At 48.9% G+C, this 23046-nt stretch overlaps 1 protein-coding gene across 4 annotated transcripts in view; it reads right to left on the bottom strand.

Annotated features, from left to right (window-relative positions):
- LOC122386481 (rab11 family-interacting protein 2-like) overlaps positions 1-23046 on the bottom strand; it is a 42619-nt gene that overhangs the window by 7803 nt on the left and 11770 nt on the right. For all 4 annotated transcript variants that reach the window (XR_006257388.1, XR_006257387.1, XM_043375715.1 and 1 more), the window contains exons 3-6: positions 21120-21225; positions 6327-6464; positions 5085-5320; positions 3640-3797 (exon numbers count right to left, since the gene is read on the bottom strand). Coding sequence is in view for 2 of the 4 variants with exons in the window: in XM_043375715.1 (XP_043231650.1) it covers positions 3640-3797; positions 5085-5320; positions 6327-6464; positions 21120-21225 (638 nt within the window). In the remaining 2 variants the exon portion in view is untranslated. The remainder of the gene's footprint in view (positions 1-3639; positions 3798-5084; positions 5321-6326; positions 6465-21119; positions 21226-23046) is intronic.

Genomic DNA, 23046 nt, shown 5'->3' with positions numbered 1-23046 from the left:
TTTCATAAAGCGAGTCCGTAACTTACGCCGGTTTTTGGTCTTGTATTGCAAGTGCATGTGAAGCGATCACGATAGTTTGAATCGCTGAATTTATTTATTTTGCAAGCAAGAACAGAAAGGAGAAGGGGAAATAAATTTATCGCTTCACATGCGCTTGCAATACAAGCCCAAAAACTGGCGTAAGTTAAGGACTCGCTTTATGAAACGAGGCCCAGTATGGCAGATACGTCACACTCGCGTCAGTATGGATCACGAGTCACGACCATGGGTGTCGTTTTGTATAGGCATGGTAGGGCCCGAGCCCTACCAATAATTTTGGAAATTTAACATTATGCCTATGGCGTTGCGTGGAAAGAATCGCTTTGCATTGGCAAAAATTTACATTAGAGCCCTACCAATAATTTTCGGAAAGTGTCGCCCCTGGTCACGACACAACCCGTCAGAATGACACACGGTAGACTCGATACAGTATGACACACGGCACAATCGCGTCAGTATGGATCACGACACAACCCGTCAGAATGACACACGGTAGACTCGATACAGTATGACACACGGCACAATCGCGTTAGTATGGCAGACGCCACGCTCGAGTCGGCACGGCACACACCAACACACAGACAAGACATCCATTCGGTGGCGGCTCAGCTCATTTCCAATCATTGCCACGACACGTATGTAAACCAATCATCACAGTCATCTACGATCGGCAAATTGCATCCTAGATGAAAAGCACGGTACAACTACGAGTAATAATGTGAATACACCCGTAATTACATACATAAAAAATTATTATCATTATTATTATTATTATTATTACTTCGTTTATTTCCACTAACCACCAGATGGTGGGCATTACAGGGAAATGTAAATAACACACAAACACACACACTCATACGTATTCGGTGATTAGTACAACTTTGGCTTGGCTAAAAATTGGCTTTAAATTCCAAAATAATGTATCTTATCCACTCAAATATTATACGACGACGCTCAACTTTGAGACTGCGCAATGGCCAGCATTAACATTAATCAGCATGTCGATTGCCTAGCCACGAGAAGAAGTCCGTGTTCAATCAGGCCAGTCAAACAGGAACAATGATACATAAGCGATACATAAGCCCTTGACTGTTCAATTACGCCGCCGTACGGACTGTTTGGGCAGCGCCGCTGATCGTTTCAGTGGCTACATCACGGCTTCCCTGGCCCCGAGTCGCAGGCGCGGCGCAGGGCGGCCGGTGCAGCCGCCCGGAATCGCTCCCAGACTGCCCGGCCGCGAGGCGTGGCCGGGCCGGGCCGGGGCGGCGCCACATCAGCAAGTCAAACGCGCACTATTGGCTGCAGGCGGCCGCTGCCGGGCCCGCCCGCTGCCGCCGCCGAGCAGCCGGGCTCGGCACTCAGCAGCTCACTGCACAGCGCCCAGCCGGACCGACAGAAGGATAAATGGCGACACTTGCATTTCTGATCATTATGTACGTGGTAGCAAAGCAGCATAATAATAAAAATTACACCAATCTCAAGTCCTATGATTGCAAAATCAAAGCTATGACGACAAACCTTAGTTGGGGCAAAAACTAAATTAAATTTGAGCACCACAACCAAACCCGAGTAAAGACTTGTAGGAAATGGCTGGTGTGCAGCTCTAGAAAGCATGGTGAAAAAAAATCCAATAGATACATTTGTATTTTCCATTTTCCATAGAGGCGATGGGCGTTATTCTGCAAAATCGCGGCGCCTGGCCTCGTCACGTTTCAAGCTTGTTGAAGCACAAGGAATATTATGAAGCAACCGATTTCTCGGACACTGATGTCGACGCAGTCGATAGCTGGTGAACTTCACTCGTTCAAAGTACCACGAGAACAACATTTAAAAAGGCAAACAGCTAGCACATGACCCATCCAATACGCTGCCCTCCAAGTCACGACCGACCAGTCGTTAGGCGAGTTCCGCTGAATTGGCAATCGCCAGTAGTCCGCAGTTGTGGGTTTCCCGTTAAGCAATTTTGATGGTGATCTGTTGAAATGGTTGTTCCTTGGACCAGCTGGGATATCCGATCATACGGCAACGGGACAGTGCACGAACCGCGCTGCTCGGCCACACACCGGCTAATGGCTCTCCGGAATCGGGATTAGGAGTGCTAACGACGCGCCGCCGAGCGGGCCCGGGTGGGCAGTGCGGACACGACTGGCCAGTGCCGCCGATGTGCGGACCCGACCCGGATGGGGCGCCGTGAGAACAGGTGCCGGCGGGTCCGGGCGGCGCAGCCACTGCCGCAGGGTTATCGGGGACGCCGGCGAACCCACACACACTTTGGGCCGCAGAATCAGATACCCGTAAATATGGTGGCGCGGTTATCGGCGCGGTCCAGGAGCCCGGCCGGTGTGCGGGCTCGCCGCTGTTCGCTGCGGGCCGATCGGCTGTCGTACCGATGACCCGACGGCAGGGAACAGAGAGCGCCGACGCCGTCAAGCCCCGACGGCCGCCGCAACCCAGCAATTACTCACACAATCGACCGGCACACCAATAGGCTAGCCCAGTGAGCGATCTGATCCAGCAAAATTACTCCGCCGAGGAGCCAGGTTATCGCGGAAACAGCTTTCTGTAAACCTATTATTGACGAGGGATTTTCACCGTACTGGCAGAACAATGATCTGTTGAGTGGCCATAAGTTGCGGTCAAAATGAGCATTAACTGCGTAGCATGCTCCCAATTCCAGACAAAATCGTTGGAGATAAATTAAAAATACTGACGGACACGATGCATAAACACACTTGTTTCCAGCGTATTGGGTGGCAATTTAATTGTATCATGGGTCAAATCAGCTGATGAATCACATAACTGCCTTCACTTGCCTACATTCTAAGCATCTTTTCGTAGTACGAATGGAGGGGCAAATCCAATGGTCTGCATGCACCCACACTACATTTGTTTAGCTGATTTTTTTTTTCTCACAGTCACCGATGTCCGTGTGTGCATGTATCCAAGCGTGACTAAGAAAAAACCGTCATGTTCGTTTATAAAATAATAGCATGCCAGCTCATAGCACAAACCGAATCGGAGCCCCACTGCCCGATCTTATCCATACTCGCCTTCTGAACTTTTCACTCAGAATGCAAACTAGCGGAGTGAGATGATTCGCGGAAGGCGATCATCCAAATCTCGTCACTGGCCGCGGAATAATGCGCTCAGGCGCTTTCGGCGGCCGGTGGCGCGGTGGCCGCTGGCGCCCCTCCCTCCCCGACCTCGGCCACCGCCTACCCGCCGACCGCAGAGTGGCGGCTCCTCTGCCGGCCACCGCAGCGGTGACCTGTACCCAGCCAGCCTCCCAGGCACGCCGCACAAAGAGGTGGCAACTGAGCTCCTCCCGGGGCCCGCGTGGAAACAACCACCTACTTAGGAGCCGCTTCCTCTAACGCTGGTACTCGTGTTGATATTTGAATGAAGTGTTACTTCAAACAAACAGCAAGGTTGTTGTTAATGCAACGGCAAGGTATGCTTTTTGCATCGGGTTTAACCATATTTAAACCGGTAAATCGGGTAAAAAACATTTTCATTTCAGCTCAGAGACTGCCCGTATCATTTCAGACCATTCCCACAAACCACAGCCTCTGGCCACCCGTGCGGGGCGCGGTCACTGACCCCGAACTCATCCTCCTCGCCCTCAGAGATGACGCCCGGGTCAGCGTTGCTCGAGGCGGCGTCGTCCCAGCCGAGGTCACTGCCGACATCCGAGCCGGCCTCGCTGCCGGCGCGCGAAGAGCCGCGCCGACGACCGCCCGCCTTTGCCACCTTGTGACCTGTCCGGGAGCAAACAGAAAGGACGGCAGTGTTAGACAGGTACCCGCAGAGTGGCTGGGAAACGAGTGGGTTGACGAGTCGATGTACATATTCGCAATCCTTTCCGAAAAAGCACACCTATAATACACCTATTATATGTAGTTGCAAAAAAAAATCTGGTGATAACCAGACGTCTCACTATCAATTGAAACGTTTTGGGACTTGGAAGTAAATCAATTTAATTCATTATCTTATTACCTTTAAGCCATTAAGAAATGTAACATAAAAATAATATAAAAATACACCGAGAGTCAAACATCGCTACTTAGAGTACAGTCAGGTACATGGGACATGAATGGAAGAGAACGAAATAATGGCCCAGCTGCGAAGCCTCCTGTATCCAGAGTGCCACAATTACTGCCACCGCGGCTAGTAAATACGCCTAAAAAAGTGACGAGGCGACATGCAGACATCAGGAAACAGTCTCGCCGGCGCGGCCGGCGTCCGGCTGGGTGCGTCCGGCCGTCGGGCACGCACCGTCCGCCGTGGTAATCCCAACACGGCGAAACGGCGCGCCGGCCGTCCGGACACGGTGGCAGTTTCCTGCTCCCTGCCCCGCCGTGTGTAGGACACTGGCCGCGGGGATATGCACCGGGTCACGTCCCCGGAATGACGGACACAGGTGGGCGCCGGGACGTCGCGCCGCGCATACCACACCGGGCAGCCGGCGACACAAGACGTAGATAGCGGCATTAAACACGCTTCCCGCCAAGGCCACCACAAAGCTAAACAGCTAAGCCAACATTTGAATTAAAATGAAAGTTGAAATACCTGCAATACTCCAGGGCTCCAAAACCACGAAATATGCAGTAACGAAACATAAATCGTCTCAAACCCGTCGTATTTCCCAACAGCGTACTCTTTATCTAAAACTGCATAAGAAAATAAAATAAGGACAATCACTTTTTGAATGGACACATGATCCAGACTAATGACCCTGTCCTAGCTAGGGTTCCCTGGAACCGAGCATGGTAAAGCAGATGTTCAATGCATTCTCCCCATTTTCCCCATGGTGTCGGCAGGGACGCTCTACGCAGGGGAACCATGGTCCTATCTTATTTCTGACGGCGGTATGCTGTGGCAGCCATATTCTCAGACTACCGATACACTACCGTTGCGGCGGGTGACCGTCCGGGCGAGGACATTACAGAAAGTGGCTAACACCCCGAGCTCTCTCACTCTCACACAACGAATCCCTTCTTTCAACTCAGATCCCCAGCGCCACTGTCCCGTCTCCCCGCACTCACCGACCGACGAGGCCAGCTTCTTGATGCTCTTCTTCTTGTGACCGAGGCTGGCCAGGCTGCCGCCCAGGTGGCCGGCCACCTTGGGCAGGCTGACCAGCGACGAGCGCAGCTTCTCGCCCGCGCGCAGGTCGGCCGTGCTCGACGAGGCGGCCTTCACCGTGAAGCCCAGGCGCACCTCGAGCTCACCGCGCGGCTTGTTGTCCTTCTTCTCCGGCTTGCTGTGTAGCTGGTACGTTCTGCAGGAGTGAGACAGGAGAGGTCAGCACGGCGCCAAACAGGCGGTAGGACGCAGAACACGCAACAGTGACATGTTTGCTGTCATGCATCTGGTTAGGATGACATAATAAGTTGAGAAAGACATGGTACAACAGAAAATGGAATGAACAATGCGTGAGAAAACAAATCATGCCAGTGCACTTCCAATAAAACAAAAGGAAAAGGTGGTCGTAAGGCGATACAATGTACATTTGTGTCCTGTCAGTTTTTCATGCACCTGGTTCTGGACAGATACTGGAAATCCCACATCGTTGCCCAATCACCTAGATGCATAAATCATTGCATGATCCCGTCAGCAGCCGTTCGGTCGGCCAGCTGCGTGAACCGAGTGCACTTCACCCACCAGCCTGTATTCAGAGCAGCTAAAGCGGCTTTTCAGTGAAGCTCCGTCCGAAGGGAGGGGTGCTGGCGGGTAAAGCGCGGCCCTCTGCTTCAATCGGCCCGGTGGAACCGCTAGTCTAAGTCTCCGGTTCTCCCGACCCGAGGGCGGCATAGCAACAGTCCGGCGGGTGGTGGGCGGCGGGAGGCGACTCCGGAGCCACAGCCCCGTGCCAACGCGCCCGGCCGACCGGGGTGTTTACAGCTTACGCCCAATGCAGGCATCACGATCATTCCCGCAATCCCGAGTGTCAACCAGACTGAGCACACTGACCACGGCCCGAGCCGTCCTTATCACACGTTCACAGAAAAAACACTCGACGCATTGACGAGGTAACTACCAGGACGACTTTTCGGCAAATTTATAGGAGCGCTGATAAACCGCTTATTTTCTATATCTTTACCCCTGCTCTTACATTCCGGAAGCAGTGTTTCAAAAGTAAGCTAAAATGGTTCTGGTATTCAAAATTCAGTAAACCGTAACAGGTTTTCCTCTATGAAATCTCCAGAGCGCGCTTTGACCACCTCAAGTAATGTTGGGTGATCCTGGTCGGCGTCTGACGTGGCCACTCTGCCGGTCTCCGTTACCTGTTGCGCGGTAGCTCGTAGACATCAAAGTCGGCCAGCGGGATGGAGGTCTGTCCGAGGAACTCGTCCACGCCCAGGAAGTTGCGGTGCAGCACCTGCAGACGTATCTCGGCCGTGTTGCCCTGGCTGGGGATCGTCCTGTCAACAGACGGCCGCGTTATCCGACCGCACACGCCGGCCACCATACACTCACACACACGGAAAACATATCTCCGGCGGTGGCCGACAGCTCTATACAGCTGCTCACTGAATGCTCCATCAGATTCGCAGAGGTATACTCTGTCGCTAAGAGCGCAGTGTCCAATGCCCAATGCACACATCCAGAGGCTGATAGCTGCACTGGATACACAAGGGTAGGCAAGAGACGCTTCATCCTGAGGCCCGGCAGTCATCTCTGAGGCTGGCCGCCGTCAGCAGTCAATGCCACTCACTCCTGGGTAAATGGAGGGGAGCGCGAGGGGCCAGGATTCCATGCCTGACCGCTGAGGCCCGGACGGAGTCAGAGTCGGAGTCGATTACCCAGTCCCCGGTATTCAGTCCCAGCCGGGCAGGCTGGCTAAGTATCTGGCTACACTGGTTGGTGTGACTGCCAATCTGTCCCGGGAAAGTCGATTTGGGCCGATATGGCGGAGCCTGTGACCGGGTCTTTTGACGCCGGTGGTCTGCGCGGCGGCTGACCGCGGCTGTGATCGGGTGTCGGCTCCAGCCGGCAGTGCGCGCGGCGGCTCAATGGCCGCGGAACGAGCGACGCCGCAGCGAGCCGCTCAGGCCGGCCGGTAGAGATTGACGGGTGATTTGGGGAGAGGTTTACAGGCCGATTCACATCCCGGTGCGGTACCAGGACGGTTATGTAATTAGACAGCAGGGTATCAAAACTCTTTTCATTTTTAGGTGGCCATCATTGTTCGTCGAGGAGTCCAGCACATACAGCTACATATTGATATGATACAAAAACATCAAGCATGCATGCATAAACAATCCGAAGCGAAAATGCACCCAGTGACACCATAAATACATCAGTCATCTACCGCCCTTTCGGAGGCAGGTTGCGATGTCTCCTTAACTATCAGCCGGCCTAGGTGGCGAAGTTCGTTCAGGGCACTAGCAGACCACAAAGTGGAGAAACCGGCGACACCAGCTCCCACCTCGACCACGGGAGTCGGGGTCAGCCCGCCGCGGTGCCGCGCGCTCCGCGGCCGCAGAGACTACGGCCCTACCAACAACAGACCCGGCCCGCTCCGTGGCGAATGTAGTCCATGCTACACACTCAGATTGCATAGCAGCTGTTCTGTAAGAAGATACGGCAGAGTATCACAAGTCACAGCCGCGGTGGCTTATCGTGTGTAATGGTGCGGCAACGCGCGTGATTGTGAACGACATTGCTGGGTTATTTCGAGCCTGCAGAGCAAAAAACGGATCCCTGGAAATTTCCAACAGCCAACGGGTAATATTTGGAAAATTTCCTACGTCATGTCCGATTGCGGCGATGTTTCTGACGTTGATACGGGCCCGCAGCAGCCTCATTAAAAAATAAAATCATATAAAACAAATCCCATTTCTTAAACCACTCAGCCGTACCGTAGCGTGGCAGCAAAGGTTCACGTTATCTGAATGCAAGGCTGGCACGTTACTTTTCATGCTGCGTATTTGCATACCCACCGTGACATTACCTACAACACCTGGGCTGAGGGGGTCGTCCGTGAGGATCCTCACGAACACCATGAATGGGATGAAAAGAGGAAGGGTGGGTAAAACGGCGTGGCGCACAGGTATATAGGGCCTTGCGCACAGTAGATACCCTGCACAGTAGCATCCGACAATGTTTTTCACGTCATATAAGCCACGGTATATAAGCCACATAAAAACACAACCAATTTCGCGTGACAGATAAACGGTTCAACCTCAATAATGGAAAACATTATTGACATTCCTGCAGATGTCAGGTTTGTTCATGTCCTCCGGCTAATGCTAACTAGACGAATACTCGATGCGTTGAAAATTTTCACATCAACATGGGTGACGTAATACAAGTGACCAAAAGCACTGTATAGTTGACAGGAGGAGCTTGTAAGAAATTATTTACAGAATCACGGCACACCACAACAGTATACACCACAGCATGAAGTCACTATCAGAGTGAAACCAATATCACCTCGCGCCACATCCCGCTGCCGGCTGCTGCGGTGGTCGGCCGCACTGGAATTACACGCCAGGCCGGGGCATTGCGGCCAGCTCAGCTTAACTGGCTGGCTGCGCCGCCCGTCCCGACCTGCCGACAGGTGCCGTGTCACGGCAGGTAGCTGACATCTCATCCTCCAACAATGCCTTCCACTAATGGAGCGTCCCGCGTCCGATCAAGCCAAGATCGCGCTTCAAAAGCTTGGCATGTTGAAGAGGGAGGAATGTCAGATGTTCCGGCATAGAATGCAATGTGGAACCAGGCAACTGCGCGTCAGTACAACAGAAAGATGTTATGCTTACTCGAGCTCAAGCAGTTTAAGAAGATGATTGACATCGTGCTTGAAAATTTCATCAAGAATTCACTACAGAAGAAAGCAACCCATAACGGAGAGTAAATACCATGAGCTGTAGCAATAAGTTCTCCCAGAAGCCAGAAGGTATCTATAAAACGTATTGGCACACTACACACTACCTTATTTTTGGACAGAGGATTCCACCCGGTTGAAGATTGGTGGCGAGCTTCAAAACATAAACTTAAATTCAAATTTTCAGAACTCTGCAACTCTAACACAGGCAGTGCTAAAGCATTTACTTTCCTGTGTTTGGCACCGGGCGAGGGAAATTGTAGCATAAATTTATCAAATTTGGCAATCTAAGAAATGATAAGATCGACAATGGTATGGTAAGAAATGGTAAGACCAACATAATAAACAGTTGAAAATTTTGGTATTTTACACAACTTGCTGAAAAATTCCTGCCGCATGCTATATCCCGGTACGGATGCAGATGCAGCGTTAGTTGTCTCAGCCGGCCACTGATCTGGCCTCTGGCGGAGACTCGCACCGCCACGTTCCTCCGCTCTCCGCTGCCGCCCCAGTCAGCCGGGATGGCACCTGACAGCGCCGAGCCAGGCTAATGGACCATAACAGGTACTGCGGCCTCATGGCACAATGCACGAGAGAGTTGTGCACACAGGGGCCGCGGCGACATTTGTCAAACATGGGTGAAATTTACGAGCACACTCTTAAAAATAAAATCGCTGCTCTCCTGGCGATTCTGAACAATCATTAGCGGTGACGGTGTGCAATACCAAGTACCACTAAATTATCGCAGAGGCCTACCGTTACCTTCGAGGTCACAAACAGCGGTCCCGACCGTAATAAAGCATGATCGTGTGCCAATTACTAAACATAAATGAAGTTATTTCTCTCGTGGGACTTGATTTTGAGAAATGAGGCACCGAATAACTGGAAAAAAATGAGATCAGAATCGGATCACTAGCATGCCATCTGGCTGATGGATTTGTACCTCGCCGTTTCGCCAGCGCTGGCCGGCCAAATTGGAGGCGCACCTGAGGTATGCCAGAGGACATTCCAGCGCTCCGTAAAAAACGCAGCATCCCGTGACGACAAAACCGCAACAGAGTAACGGCCGACATATTTTCCTCCGGCCGGATTCGGCTCGAGCCAAACGGACGGATAGCACAGGTTTGGCGCATAAAAATATTGACCACAAGAGTTCATTTTTGATGTCTTTCTTATCTTAACCAATGACAATTGACTTATGGCTGTGGAACACAATGCATCCTAGAATTACCATCAATAATGAGAAAAACAATGCCGTGTGGGCGAAAGCCACAGATACAATCAACTTCCCACATGCGATAGCAAACTAACAAAATACGAATTTAGCGGTTGCATGATGAGATACTATCGATCTGGGCTAATCACTAATTATAACGATATGGCACCTCCGATGCGTTCCATATCAATGCCTGATAAAGACATTATCCCCACGCTTATCGAAAACTGGATTATAACAATCTTATGTACATGTTCGTAGAAAAGGGAGGGCGCGGAGGATCAAAGCCAGGGGTCACGTTGTGGTTATATTCGGCGACAATCGCATTTTAAAAATACAATTGAATTGCATACCTACAACATATATTAGATGTCACGAAAGATACGACCTTGTCCGAACTCTCAGCCTGACTATACCGCTAAGAGGAAGGAAGACCGAGACTACTATCAAATGTCATTATAAAACTCGATCTTGGGAGATCAGCCATTTTTTCTAAGGCCACACTTTTCATCAAAACAAAACCCAGCAATCCGAGAAATTGTTCTCCGCGCGGAGAGGCGAGATATCAGAGCACCGCAATGGTGTGAGGTTTTCATTCGCACGTGCCCTGTAAATCCCGGCCAGGTGGAGCGTTTCCGTGCCGCGGTCACTGTGAAGTGTGGAGATCCGAGCGGCCCCGTCAGAAGACGTCCTCACTCACCTACCGGCAGATGTTCTCCGCTGCACAGTTCTGAGCTGGTAATATACCAGAGAAAATAAGACATTACGGACGCCGCAAATAACATGTTCTGATTATATAATCCATTGTGCGGTTTGAATTATTTTAACAGTGTTGACGCGTCCAATGCAGACACGGCTATATAGCGTCATTGGACACAACATGAAACATAATCTACGCGAGGTGGCATCACAACTTGATCTTGTGCCATGCGCATGCCCACTCAATTCTGAGGATCGCCGCATATATACGTCACCGACACAAATTGAGAAGCGCGATCCCATTATTCTAGTTACCTGAATGAGGATAGTCTTACGAGGCTCGGGAAGATCAAACCATCATCTATTACAATACGTCAGTTTAGCTTTAGCTGCAGCAGTTCAGCGCATTGGGGTGTCAGTTTAGCTGGCCTGAGCTGTCATTCAAGCTGGTGAACCGGGCACGGCCGATGTGGTCGTGGTCCTCGTGATGCTGCACAATAAGCTGTGTTTAGGTCGCACCCATGCACCTGATCTCCTCTTCATTACGAAGAACCTCTAAAAAAAAAAAACATCGCGAAAGCTGCAGCCGCGATTCAGAGAGCACGTGTTAATGAGTGGACCACAGACGCCACCACCGCAAATCGGAGCTCCATTTCACCCTCCAGTGCGACGTGCTTGATGGCCGGCAGCGACAAGAGCAGAACACGAGCCAAACCGAACAACAAAGCCCTCCGATGGACCTGGCAGTGCCCGAGGCCGGCCCACCCGCTCTGTGCCATGTGCCGTGGCCCGGGTGGCATCTAGCAACCGGCAAATCCTGCCGAAATGCAGGCGCACCGACCGCAACAACAGGAACCTTGCCACCAGCTAAACATGGATTTTCGCCCACACTAGGAAAATTACACTCGCCATATCCCCACCTGCCTACATCATTGTGTCCCATAACAGCAAAGGAACGTTGGGTAAGCGCAAAAAGGCCGACTCCAGAGCCAGTGACCAGATGACACGGCAATCTATTTAGCATCGTCTTTGCATTTGTAATGTAATTGCGCCGGCGGCGGCGGCGGCCGGTGATCCGGGCAGCAGCGCTCAGCAGCGGAGACGGACCGTCGCCGGCACAGGTGTGAGCGCCGCCGCCGGCCACCGCTACCGGTCAGCCCGCGCCAGGAGCACCCCAGAGAGGTAGGCCAGCAGACACGTCCAAGGCCGACAGAGGTCAGCGGGCATCCGGCAGCTGCCGGGGACGCCGCGTCTTTGGTCGGCGTACCGCGCAGGCCGTGGTGGGAGTTCGACTGACCGAATAATCGGGCCACAGCTGCGAGCTGCTTAGGTGGTTCAAATTCGCCACGATAGGTGAAGACAAAGTACACATCATACAAACACAACCAACAAATGACTTAGCGGTAACAAGGAAGAGCCACCCAACCATCCGCGTTTTCAGAGGAAATCTTATCAACACATGTGTATCAGCGTGCTATAAAAACGGGACGATTTGGCTGAGCGCAACTGCAATGCCAAATGTTACAAGGGTGCATAGAAATCCACTTCAATGAGGCGTCGCTGCATGCTGCTGTTATGATCCGTGGCACCTGTTATCAGCCAATAAAGCGTGGACATGGCCGGCGACCAAATGAGGGCCGGTTGTTCATGCCAATGTGACTGCACCTCCGCCAAATGATTGCCATTTGCCACGCCGGCCCGGAGCGGGCGGCACCAGTGAAATGAAGACTGGTGCGAGAGCCCAGTACAGAACAGGGGAGAGACCTTGATTGTGCTCGTCTATTCACACGATCGACATCCACACACATGGCGGCAATCAAACCAGTGAAACCTTTTACGACAGATTGGAAAAGAAACTCGCAAATGATTGGCGTGAATCATCTAATCCGACCAGAAAACCGTTGGTCATCTATTGCACCGGTAGTGAGGAATTTCCAAGGCAGCATTTCAGAGCTGCCTGAAATGGCGACCGGCTTCGGCCATAATGAGTCACGTAGACATAATTCCAAGATGTTATCGGGATTCGTCGGTTGGGACGACCAGTGCCCTGAAGGCTCCGTGATTTATGCTAAACATTATGATATTTAGCGTCGCTTAGGTTTGAAAGTGCATTCATTTGAAAGATAAGTAATCTTTCTACCAGTGGCCAAGTGGAAAACTTGTGAACTAGAAGGAACTATAAGATATAGGTGAATTATAAAAACCTATTTTTCCACAATTTTCGCTTTTTGATAGCTCCAGCGCCACTCGGAATTTTAGTCGATTTTTCGCGCGGCAATCGTGACGCCCGACACTGTGATCCTCTACTTCGATATCGTCCATTGTGAGGTATTCAAATCAAGCCAATGATTGACAACCAAGCTTACCGACTGAGAATCGGAATGTTCTACATTCGTGCAAGGTTAAAACCAAAATCAACAAGATCATTTCAACATAATTCCATTGCACTGGGGATAGCCTTGATCCTCACCCTTCTCGTCATAGGATGTGTGGAGCAGAACCCGGGCCCTGATTCCTCGAATGAACATCCTGCTGGCCCATCCTTCTCTGGCGTAACGCTAATGGACGTAATGGAAGCAATTCGACTCAGCCAGCTCCAAATTGATCAGCTTACAAAACAAGTGAACAGCATGATGATGATGCTAGCAGGCACGTCAGGAGATGGCAAGCATGTAGCACCTGCGTCGATGACTTCGAATGTGTGTCCCCATTCGACTCCTCACCGAACCCCGACGACTCCCCCCGACCGATCGTCTGCGAGACCGGCATCCAGCGCAACGAAAGAAACGAAGAAGCCGGTGGTCAAAACAGCTTCGCAATCACCATCTGCTGATGATCGAAAGACCCGACCAGTTTCCAGTCTGCGGAAAAGAGGCATGGACACCAGAATCAGTACGGTCCCGCGCGTTGGTACAGTCATGCTCGGCTGTCAAAACGTGCGCCGTATTGCCAAGGCGGCCAGAGACGAGTTTCTTCTTGGAGCTCAGGTAGTGTTCGACAGCATCCGGGGAGGAACTGCTCGCAGCGCCCTGTCTGCTCTTCACGGCGCTGTGGCCGGCTGCAGGGCGATAACCGCTGACCTCGTCCTTCATCTGGGAGGAAATGATCTATCGCGGCACAGCGTGGAGTATACGCTTGACTGCATAGTCGAGGTAATCAAGGCCGCCAAACAAGTCAAAAAGGTAAGAGACATTGTGATATGCTCGGTGCCTCAGGACATAAATGCGACAGAGAACTTTCTCACCATGAAACGCAGTCATTTGAATGATGAACTCGAAAGAATGTGCGTCAGCGAAGGTGTTCGTTTTATTGACCTGCGACCAAGACTCAATGAATGTGCCCACAATGGTTTAGACAGGTCCAGGTTGAATTTGAACAGAGCAGGTTGTAGAAACGTCTGGCAGATGCTGTCGAGCGAGGTAAACGGTTTTTTAGACTGAGGCCTTCCAATAGTGTGACTGATTGTAGCGACACCTGCTCAGCTAGTTTTAACGTCTCGCACCATGTACCTACTTCCAAATATGGGCTATCGATCGGCAATCTGAATGTCAGGTCACTGACACCCTCAGCCGACCTTGTGTCTGACTATGTAAAACGTCACCAAATCGATGTCATGTGCTTTACTGAGACATGGCTAAGGAAGGGTGAGCCAAATGTCCCCATCGCTAATTTAACGATAGCTGGCAGAGCTGATCGGGGACGCAAAGGTGGCGGTGTGGCCATTTACTGTCGCAGTGATCTGACTTTCAGTAAGATCACCGGCCCTAAAATGTCACAATCTGGGCGTCTTGAATTAATTTGGGTAAGCGTACAATGTGGACACAACCGGACATTGGTTGTTGGTTGTGTGTATAGACCACCTATATATGACTGTATAAAACAGGATCTCGAAGCACTAGAGCTGTCAGTCCAGACCTTGCTGTCGCAGGGCAAGCAGGTCGTTTTATGCGGAGACTTAAATTGTGATCTCTTGCGACCGAGCCTCCCACATGTTCGACAACTACTAACTCTCATTGGCAATACTGGATTGCATCAGTGTGTGCAACTGCCGACCCGTATTGCTAGTTCCTCATCGACTCTCATTGACATTGTTCTTGTAAGTGATTTTTCTTTTGTGACAGGGTGCACTTCCGAAGATTGTATTGTATCTGATCATAATTTAGTAATAGTCAAAATGAAAGTTAAGAGGAAAAAGTTGAAACCGTTTCCAATAACGTTCCGCAGATGGAAAAATATTGATTTCCAATCCTTCTGCAGAGACCTGCATGACGCGATACCCTGGGCCCCCGGGGTTGATGTTTCTGATCCCGGCGAGGGTTGGAAATGCTGGACAGAAGCAGTCATTCCAGTCATTGATCGTCATGCTCCGTTTGTAACTGTATCACTTAAGCACAAATCCGGATTTGGAATTTCAGCTGCCGCCAGGCAACTTATCCGCTTAACGACGGCCCAGTTACGTGTTTCGAGACGCACCAACGCTCAGTCCGATATCACCCTCTATAAGGATATGCGCCGTCAGGTTAAAAAAGTAATTTGCTTTGAACGACGAGCAAAATTTGAGTCTAGTATCAGATCGCATAGGTCCAGCAGAGACACCTGGAATTTAATAAATGCAACGCTTGGCAAATCTAAAGTCGCCCAGTCATTGGACGAAAGCACGGCACGTTCATTCAATGATTTCTTCTGCTCAGTAGGTGGAAACCTCGCTAGCAAAGTAAATATCAGTGCATGTACAGATGAGGTGTTTTTTGGTCCCCCAAGAGTATTATCAACTAGATTCGACCTTCGCCCAGCAACATTGGACGAATTACGCTTAGTTATTAGATCCTTAAAATCACACACGTCATGTGGGCCAGATAGACTCCCTGCTTTTTTATTCAAGTCTTTCTCTTCCAGGCTTCTTGGATCGCTTCTACGAGTGTTTAACTCATCCATCACCAGCGGTACTTTGCCATCCTGTTGGAAAATAGCTGAAGTAGTTCCCATTTACAAGGGAAAAGGTGACCCAAAGGAGGCGTCTAGCTTTAGACCTATATCCCTTTTAAGCGTCGCTTCCAAAATTCTCGAGAGACTTGTCTCTCTTCAGCTAAGTACGTACCTAGATGACTGCGATGTGTTGTCAGAAAATCAGTTTGGTTTCCGACCACGCTATTCCGTTGAACATGCCCTGATTGCATTGACGGAATCCATCAGGGCTTCTATTGATAAGGGAAACATTTGCATTCTGGTATCGCTAGATCTGAGCAAGGCGTTTGATTGTGTAGATCATCGTATATTGCTAGCGAAACTCTCACACTATGGCATTGAACACCCATGGTTCAAAAGCTATCTTTCTGGTAGGCGCCAGTATGTGAGGGGTTGTAATGATGCGAAGGGTGATGTGCTGTCAGGTGTTCCACAGGGAAGTGTGTTGGGTCCGATGTTGTTTAACTTGTACATGAATGATTTACCCACCGTTGCGTCTGAATCAGGATCAATAATTCAATACGCCGATGACACTCAGGTGATGGTTTCGGGACCACCAAACGAACTAGATACTGTGATAGGTCGCCTTCAGACCCTTCTTCAAAGGCTTGGGGTGTGGTTCTCCCGGAACCGCCTTTCTGTAAATGCTGCCAAATCACAAGTCACTGTTTTTGGCACTAGATGTGTTTTGAAAAAGATTAATTTGAAGAGTGTACATGTATTTGATACTGTGGTACAAGTTAAGCCGTCTCTAATTAGTTTGGGCGTTACTTTAGACAGCTGTCTTACGTGGAGTATCCATATCGACACTGTTGTTGGCAAATGCATTGGCATGCTGATACGCCTGAGTCACTTGCGTCACATTATGCCCTTGAAAACTATTGCACTGCTTGTTAATTCGTTAGTTCTTCCACATATCCGTTTCTGTGTTTCTGTATATGGGGGAATTGTGGCTTGACACAGGGGAAAAGGATATCTAAAATTGTAAAATTTGCTCGGCGTATCACGGGTCGTGAGAGTGCGAATGTGGCATGGCGAAGAGACTTAGCCTTCGAACATGACATTGCTGCATTGAATATAATTCGTCAGTGTCTGCTTTTTCCGGAGATTACAACACCTTTGATATCCTCGCTCTTTATAACTAGAAGATCTGACCGTGAGACAAGACAGTCGGAGAACCTAGATCTGGTTGCTCCGCGAACAGATTTTATGAAATATTCACTGTCATATCATGGCTCTAAATTGTGGAATAGTTTGCCCACTAGAATGAGGAATGCCTCAAAATTTGAACTGAAAAAGTACCTCCTAGCAAAAGCAAACACTGACAACTGATGACCACGTTTCACCCAATGTGTGCGAATGTACTTGTATGTACCCTGTAGTGTACCGTTATATGTACCAACCATCACTGTTAACCGCATGAACAGACGTGTTGGAATTGGCAATGTGTGCGGATGTGCTCGCATATGCCCTGCAGTGTACCGTTAAACGTACCAACCATCATTGTTTACTGCATGAACAGATGTGTTGGAATTGGCAATGTTCCACTGTAACGCCCACCCGATGATCGTGGTTAGTGGAATAAACGATATAATAATAATAATAATAATAATCTTTACAGACGTTGTGGACAGGCAAACGCCAGATGAGCTAAACTTCATCAAAACATTGGTGATCTTTATATGCGGAAGCGATTCACTTGATTCAATGAGGACCGGTCCAACAGAAGAGGTGTTCGGCACAATAAAAATATTTGACTTGTATTCATTCAATAAAACAGCTGTTTAGGTGGTGTTGATGTGCCATTTTCGTAAAATAATTTATATAATCAATATATGTGTCTAAACTGCCGCTTTCTTGTCAAACCACCCAAATTACTTACATCTTGAGTAAAATAATACAATTACTTACACCTCAAAATGAATGCCAAGCAGGTCTTGGCACGATCTTATGATAAGGAAAGCCTCTTGAACCATACAAAACAAAAATATCTACCAGACAGCAAAATTTGAAATTCAGGGGTGCTAACGTTAGAGGGGCGACATAAAACGAGCCGGCTCCGTAAAAAAGAGTTCCAACGTGGCGCATTTAATAACCACCTGACATTAATTCATGTTGAACCCACAATCCATACTAGCCAAGCTATGCCCACACGAACTCGGTCGCTAACGGTAAAATGTGAAGCATCGCAGCCAACACGCCAGTTCATCCCAGCCCACATGCAACACAAGTGGCACTTCCTCACTCACTTTCGTGAACGAGATGACAGCCCAGATTGGCAGGGAAGCTAAGTCTAACAAGCGCACAGGGAGCCAAAAACCAGCCGCAATCCGACACAAATCGGCCCGCTGACATAATGGCACTGACTGCTTCGGACTAACTCGTGCTGGTATTTGGTAAGCGGGGTCGGAGCAGGACCACCATGTCGCGCCAATTCCCAGAGCTGGCCAATCTCTCCGCAGAGAAGCCGCCCGCCGACAGCCGCTCTGGTGGTCACCCGGCTCCCCTGACGACAACACGCCTGAGCCTACAATGACTCCCCTGCCGACAACCCGCCTGAGCCTACAATGACTCCCCTGCCGACACCACGCCTGAGCCTACAATGACTCCCCAGCCGACACCCCGCCTGAGCCTACAATGACTCCCCAGCCGACACCCGCCTGAGCCTACAGTGACTCCCCAGCCGACACCCCGCCTGAGACGACGGGAAAAGGGCTCCTCTGTCAATGGTCAGGCGCCAACCGCCCTTCGTTCGCTGGTCAAAAGGCACCTGCTGACCTCTTGGTTGTTTGTTTGTTTGTTTATGGGGCCTTTAGGACGCGCCGACTGCAGTGGTTATTTTGCACCTATACCTGCCGGCCGCGACCGGGCTGCTGATCACTACCCCGTTCTCATCGTTAGATGTACCCCTTGTCGCTGACCAAGGGTCGACCTTTTCAAAGTTCAGTCAGAACACGAGCCGGAACAAAAACGAGAGAAGGCAGCGACCTTCTGCTTGCATCAAGAGTCAACTTTCCTCGATGTGATTACCCATAAAAGGCTTCTGAAGTATTGGTGCAAAGGCATTCACCGCTTTCGCGAAGTAAAAACATACAGCACGGCCAACAGGCATAACAGTTCCTAGCAAGAGCACTTAGCGACATTATGCTGGTGAAAGGCTTCGTATTTCAATGCAGGCAAGCCGTTGCCAGGTCCAAACGTTCTAGATTACTGTTCCGTCACAAAGCTGAAAAAGCCTAATACAACGAAGACAAGTAGGTATAGGTACAGATATTTAGGTATTGTACCTAGGTATTTCGAATATCACTGTTAACCCGCGCCGGGCCGGGGGGGGGGGTGTTTGAACACCCCCCCCCCCTGCGGTTTTTCGTAGATATCTCAAAAACGGCGGCGCTCCCGTGCATCTTTTCCGCACATGTTGTGAAAATTTCAGACCCAGGTCGCCTTAGGTCAGGTCACCAGGGCCTCGTTTCATAAAAGGAATTACTTATGGCGTCCCGTCAATTATGCCAGATTTGGCGTATTTGATGCCAATTCGGTTTCATAAAGCCGGAGACCCGAGTAATTCACGCCATCGAAATTACGGAGCTTCATTTACGGCAAATGCTCGAATCCGGACCAATTGATGCCATTTGGGTTTCATAAAACGACGTAATTAACGACAAATATTTTATCAAGTTATTGATATCAGTGGTGTAAACTACGCACAAAAATGTTGCGTGAATTTAAATTAATGTGAAGATTCGAAGCTAATTTTTAATATATTTTATAATGTTGAGCCCGGTGAGGAAGAAAGAACAGCCAAAATGAGAAAAAGAAACTGCAAATCTTCTGTACCAGTCGCTTTTTGTGGCAGCTATCGGAATTTTGTTTATTCGCCGCGCCGCGCCACTTTCGTAGTAAGGCACTTCTGCTTAGCTGGCTTTCTGCTGTTTTCAATATATTGATTTAATAAAGGATGGTCATCAATATCAATTTTGTTTTTTTCATAAATAGTTTTTAAGATTAAAATTCAACATAATTGTTTTATAATTTCTCGTGAAAAATAAGTGTTGACACGAAATTGTAATTTGTAGGACGCTTGATAAAATACGCCAACCACGCAAATGTGCTTAGTAACGGAGGTGTAAACAATTCCAGTTGTGGCTTTGTGAAACCGTTTCATTTGCGCTCCGTAGACTGAAAGGGTGTGAATTACGGAAAGGTGTAAGTTACGGCAGAGTTTTATGAAACGAGGCCCAGGTCACGCCAAGTGACCTCACCTCAGAAAAAAGAATGCTAGTCATAGCTACACCGATTGATCGACTGCCTTGAAACTTTCAGCGATTGATTAGAGCAACATTATCTATAAAATGTTTATCTCGGAATTTTGATATCGGTGACCTAAGGTCAGGTCAATTTTGCGGCCTCTCCATTATAAGTCAATGGGAGAAAATTGAAAAGCGTCTGTTTTGCACGAACGCTATTCTAGACACTCTCAAACATCGAGATGTAGGTAAAATTGACACACTGAACCGGAAAATGGCAACTGTGACCCCTCGTTATGTCCCCGAGGTCATCTCAGGTCACGAACAGAATCTAACAGTTTTTCGCTAATAACTTCTGATAGAGGCGTGCTAGAGCGCTGAAAACGCCTTAGATGTGTTCGACTCAACGTTGCGGATCGACTGATATGCAACATGACCTTTTCCGGTCAGGTCATGACCTTGACCTGAGGTCAAATTTTAAAGTTGACCTTTCAAGGTCAAATTATAGTTCATTCGACGCGTCTCGACGACAGGAACACGATGCTGGCAAAAGTAATGTCATGGCTCTTTTGAGTCAAAAGTTATTGCCGAAAAAAACGCTTTTCGTAAAAACGGCCATTTTTGGAGTTTTTGCCCTCTGGAGGCTAAACCGTTGACCTGAGGTCAAATCTGAGAACATTACTCAGAAAGGTCTGTAAAAGGGCTATCGAATGCGCTTTTCTGCGGCGTTGTAGCTCTATCGGTTCCCGAGATAGCCGTTGGCAGTTTCCAAAATGTTGAAATAGTCAACATTTTACCTTTGGTGACCTCTGGTGACCTGACCTTTGACCTGACCCAAAAAATGACCCATAGTGTTTTCGTCCTTATTTTGGACGTTCTTTCGACTACCGCTTGCCGCGTGTCGCTACGTGGCCCAGGAGCCGAGTTAGAAGGGGGGGGGGGGGTGTTCAGACACCCCCCGGCCCGGCGCGGAATCTCAGAGCACCGGCCCGGCGCGGGTTAAAAGAAAGAAGCATGCGTGCCGGTATTCGATAACTGTTTTGAAAAATCACCCCGCCATGATCATTAAGCCCACAGCTGGATTACATGGCGAGACCGCTCCAGAGGGCGGGCGACTTACAGTTCGCATTCCTCGCACCACTCGACGTTGGGAGGCGACTTCTCCTTGACGGACGTCTGGTACTTCTCCTTGCCCAGGCTGATCACCACAAAGCAGTCGTTGGTGCCTGGGAACAGAGCGCAGAGGTCAGTCATCACCGCCGCCGCCGCCGCCGCACCACCACCACAGGCAATCAGCAATCAGCCGAGCTTGCCGAGCAACCGGCGCCGGGCGCCTTTTTACCAGCGAGGCGGCAGCTCTCTGTTATCACAGCGTAAAACTAAGCTGCGCTTCTATGCTAAGCCATTAGTCTAGGGGAGAGTGGGGCAAAGCGGCCACCCTAACGCTTCTCACGATGCCAACGCTTGATTTTTAAACTTGGAAAGATTCTAGTTCTATACCAATGTGATCCCTATTAAGTTGCCTTTTATTTCAACTGCGTTTTATTTCCAAAGGCGTTCACATATGGAAGATATTGACAAAACTTTAAACCTAAGCATATTGGCCACTTTGCCCCATACCCTGGGGCAAAGCGGCCACCGGCGTCTTCTCAAGTCCCGATGAGAAACAAAATAGTTGCCTCGTTTTTGATGGTGGGTATTTGATGAGGGTATTGATACGACTAGGGTATTTGATGGTGACAAGGTTAAGCGAGGATGGAGGTTTATCATCTTCCACCTGTAGGTAAACAAAGAAAGGATTTTCATGAAAAAAATTAATTGCATTATTTGGTAACTCATGCAACTGAAAAGTGGCCAAGATGAATGTATGACGACACATTTGAATATAAATAATGTTTTTTATCCAGATGGAAACAACTTATGGCCAACTGGGGGTGGCCACTTTGCCCCGCGCATACCGTCCGAGACAAAAATATTCCAGCTTAGCTATTAGTGGGGTAAAAAACATTAAAATTGGTAGAATACATGTACGATAAACGCTTATAAAAAACGCTTATCAAAATTTCAAACGGTTATGGAATAACATAACATTTAAAAATTGTAAACATAGTTAGTAACCAAACTATGACAAACAAGGCAAAACTATGACAAACAAGGCAAAAAACACCCCTCTTGGGGATCACGTTACCCAAAGACACCCATCATGTACAATCACATCATCGTCATTCAAAATCTCCATTGAAAGAGTGTGTAAAGACGTCGCTGATTTAAAAATATCCGAATCAGTGGAAATAAGGAACCAAAAACCATGTTTGAACACCCAAACTTCATCCTGGCCACTTCTGCAGCGTCCATCGTACACCCCCACATAACTATATTGTACATATCCACAAATTGATTGTGACAACTACTGTCTGATTGTGCCGTTGATTTAGGCTGCGCCAAACAATGTGATGATTCATGCAGATTCTATGTTGTTATTTTGTATTGTATATTGATCTTGTGTGTTGTATATTGTACATGTATCGTAGGTATCATGGACGGCGCATCGTTATTTCGAGAGCCATGTATATATGAAATTATTCTCTCATCAAGGAGCTGATTGAAGCGCTGCACGATTTATTGATTGATGGAATCGAATTTTGTTTGTTTGTGTCGACAATTGTTTCTGTACATTCTGAAGATGGCGCAAGCCGAAATATATCAATGATTTTGTTTAATTATTCAATTTCAACAAAAAAGTGCAAAGAATGAGCATAAGGTTATTTATACATACTTTTATAGTTAGTAACCTGGCAAGAAATGCTTTTCCGTGTTTCACAGAACAATGGTGATGGGCCTGAAACCCCGGTCTGGCTCATTCGAACGACCGTGAAGAGAAGTATAATTGGAAACCATAAATTGGAACTGACGCCAGCTATGAAGGGCTGTTTATTGTTGGTGCTAAACATGAATATCGTACCAAAAAGTTGCATCGGACTAGATATTTGAGATAGGTTGTGTGACGACGCCATTTTATACATATTCAGCTAATCCTTTTCATTGCT

Source organism: Amphibalanus amphitrite, unplaced genomic scaffold (assembly GCF_019059575.1).
Source record: "Amphibalanus amphitrite isolate SeventyFive unplaced genomic scaffold, NRLGWU_Aamphi_draft 000253F_arrow, whole genome shotgun sequence".
Lineage (NCBI taxonomy): Eukaryota > Metazoa > Arthropoda > Thecostraca > Balanomorpha > Balanidae > Amphibalanus > Amphibalanus amphitrite.
This window is presented reverse-complemented; position numbering and strand designations above follow the sequence as displayed.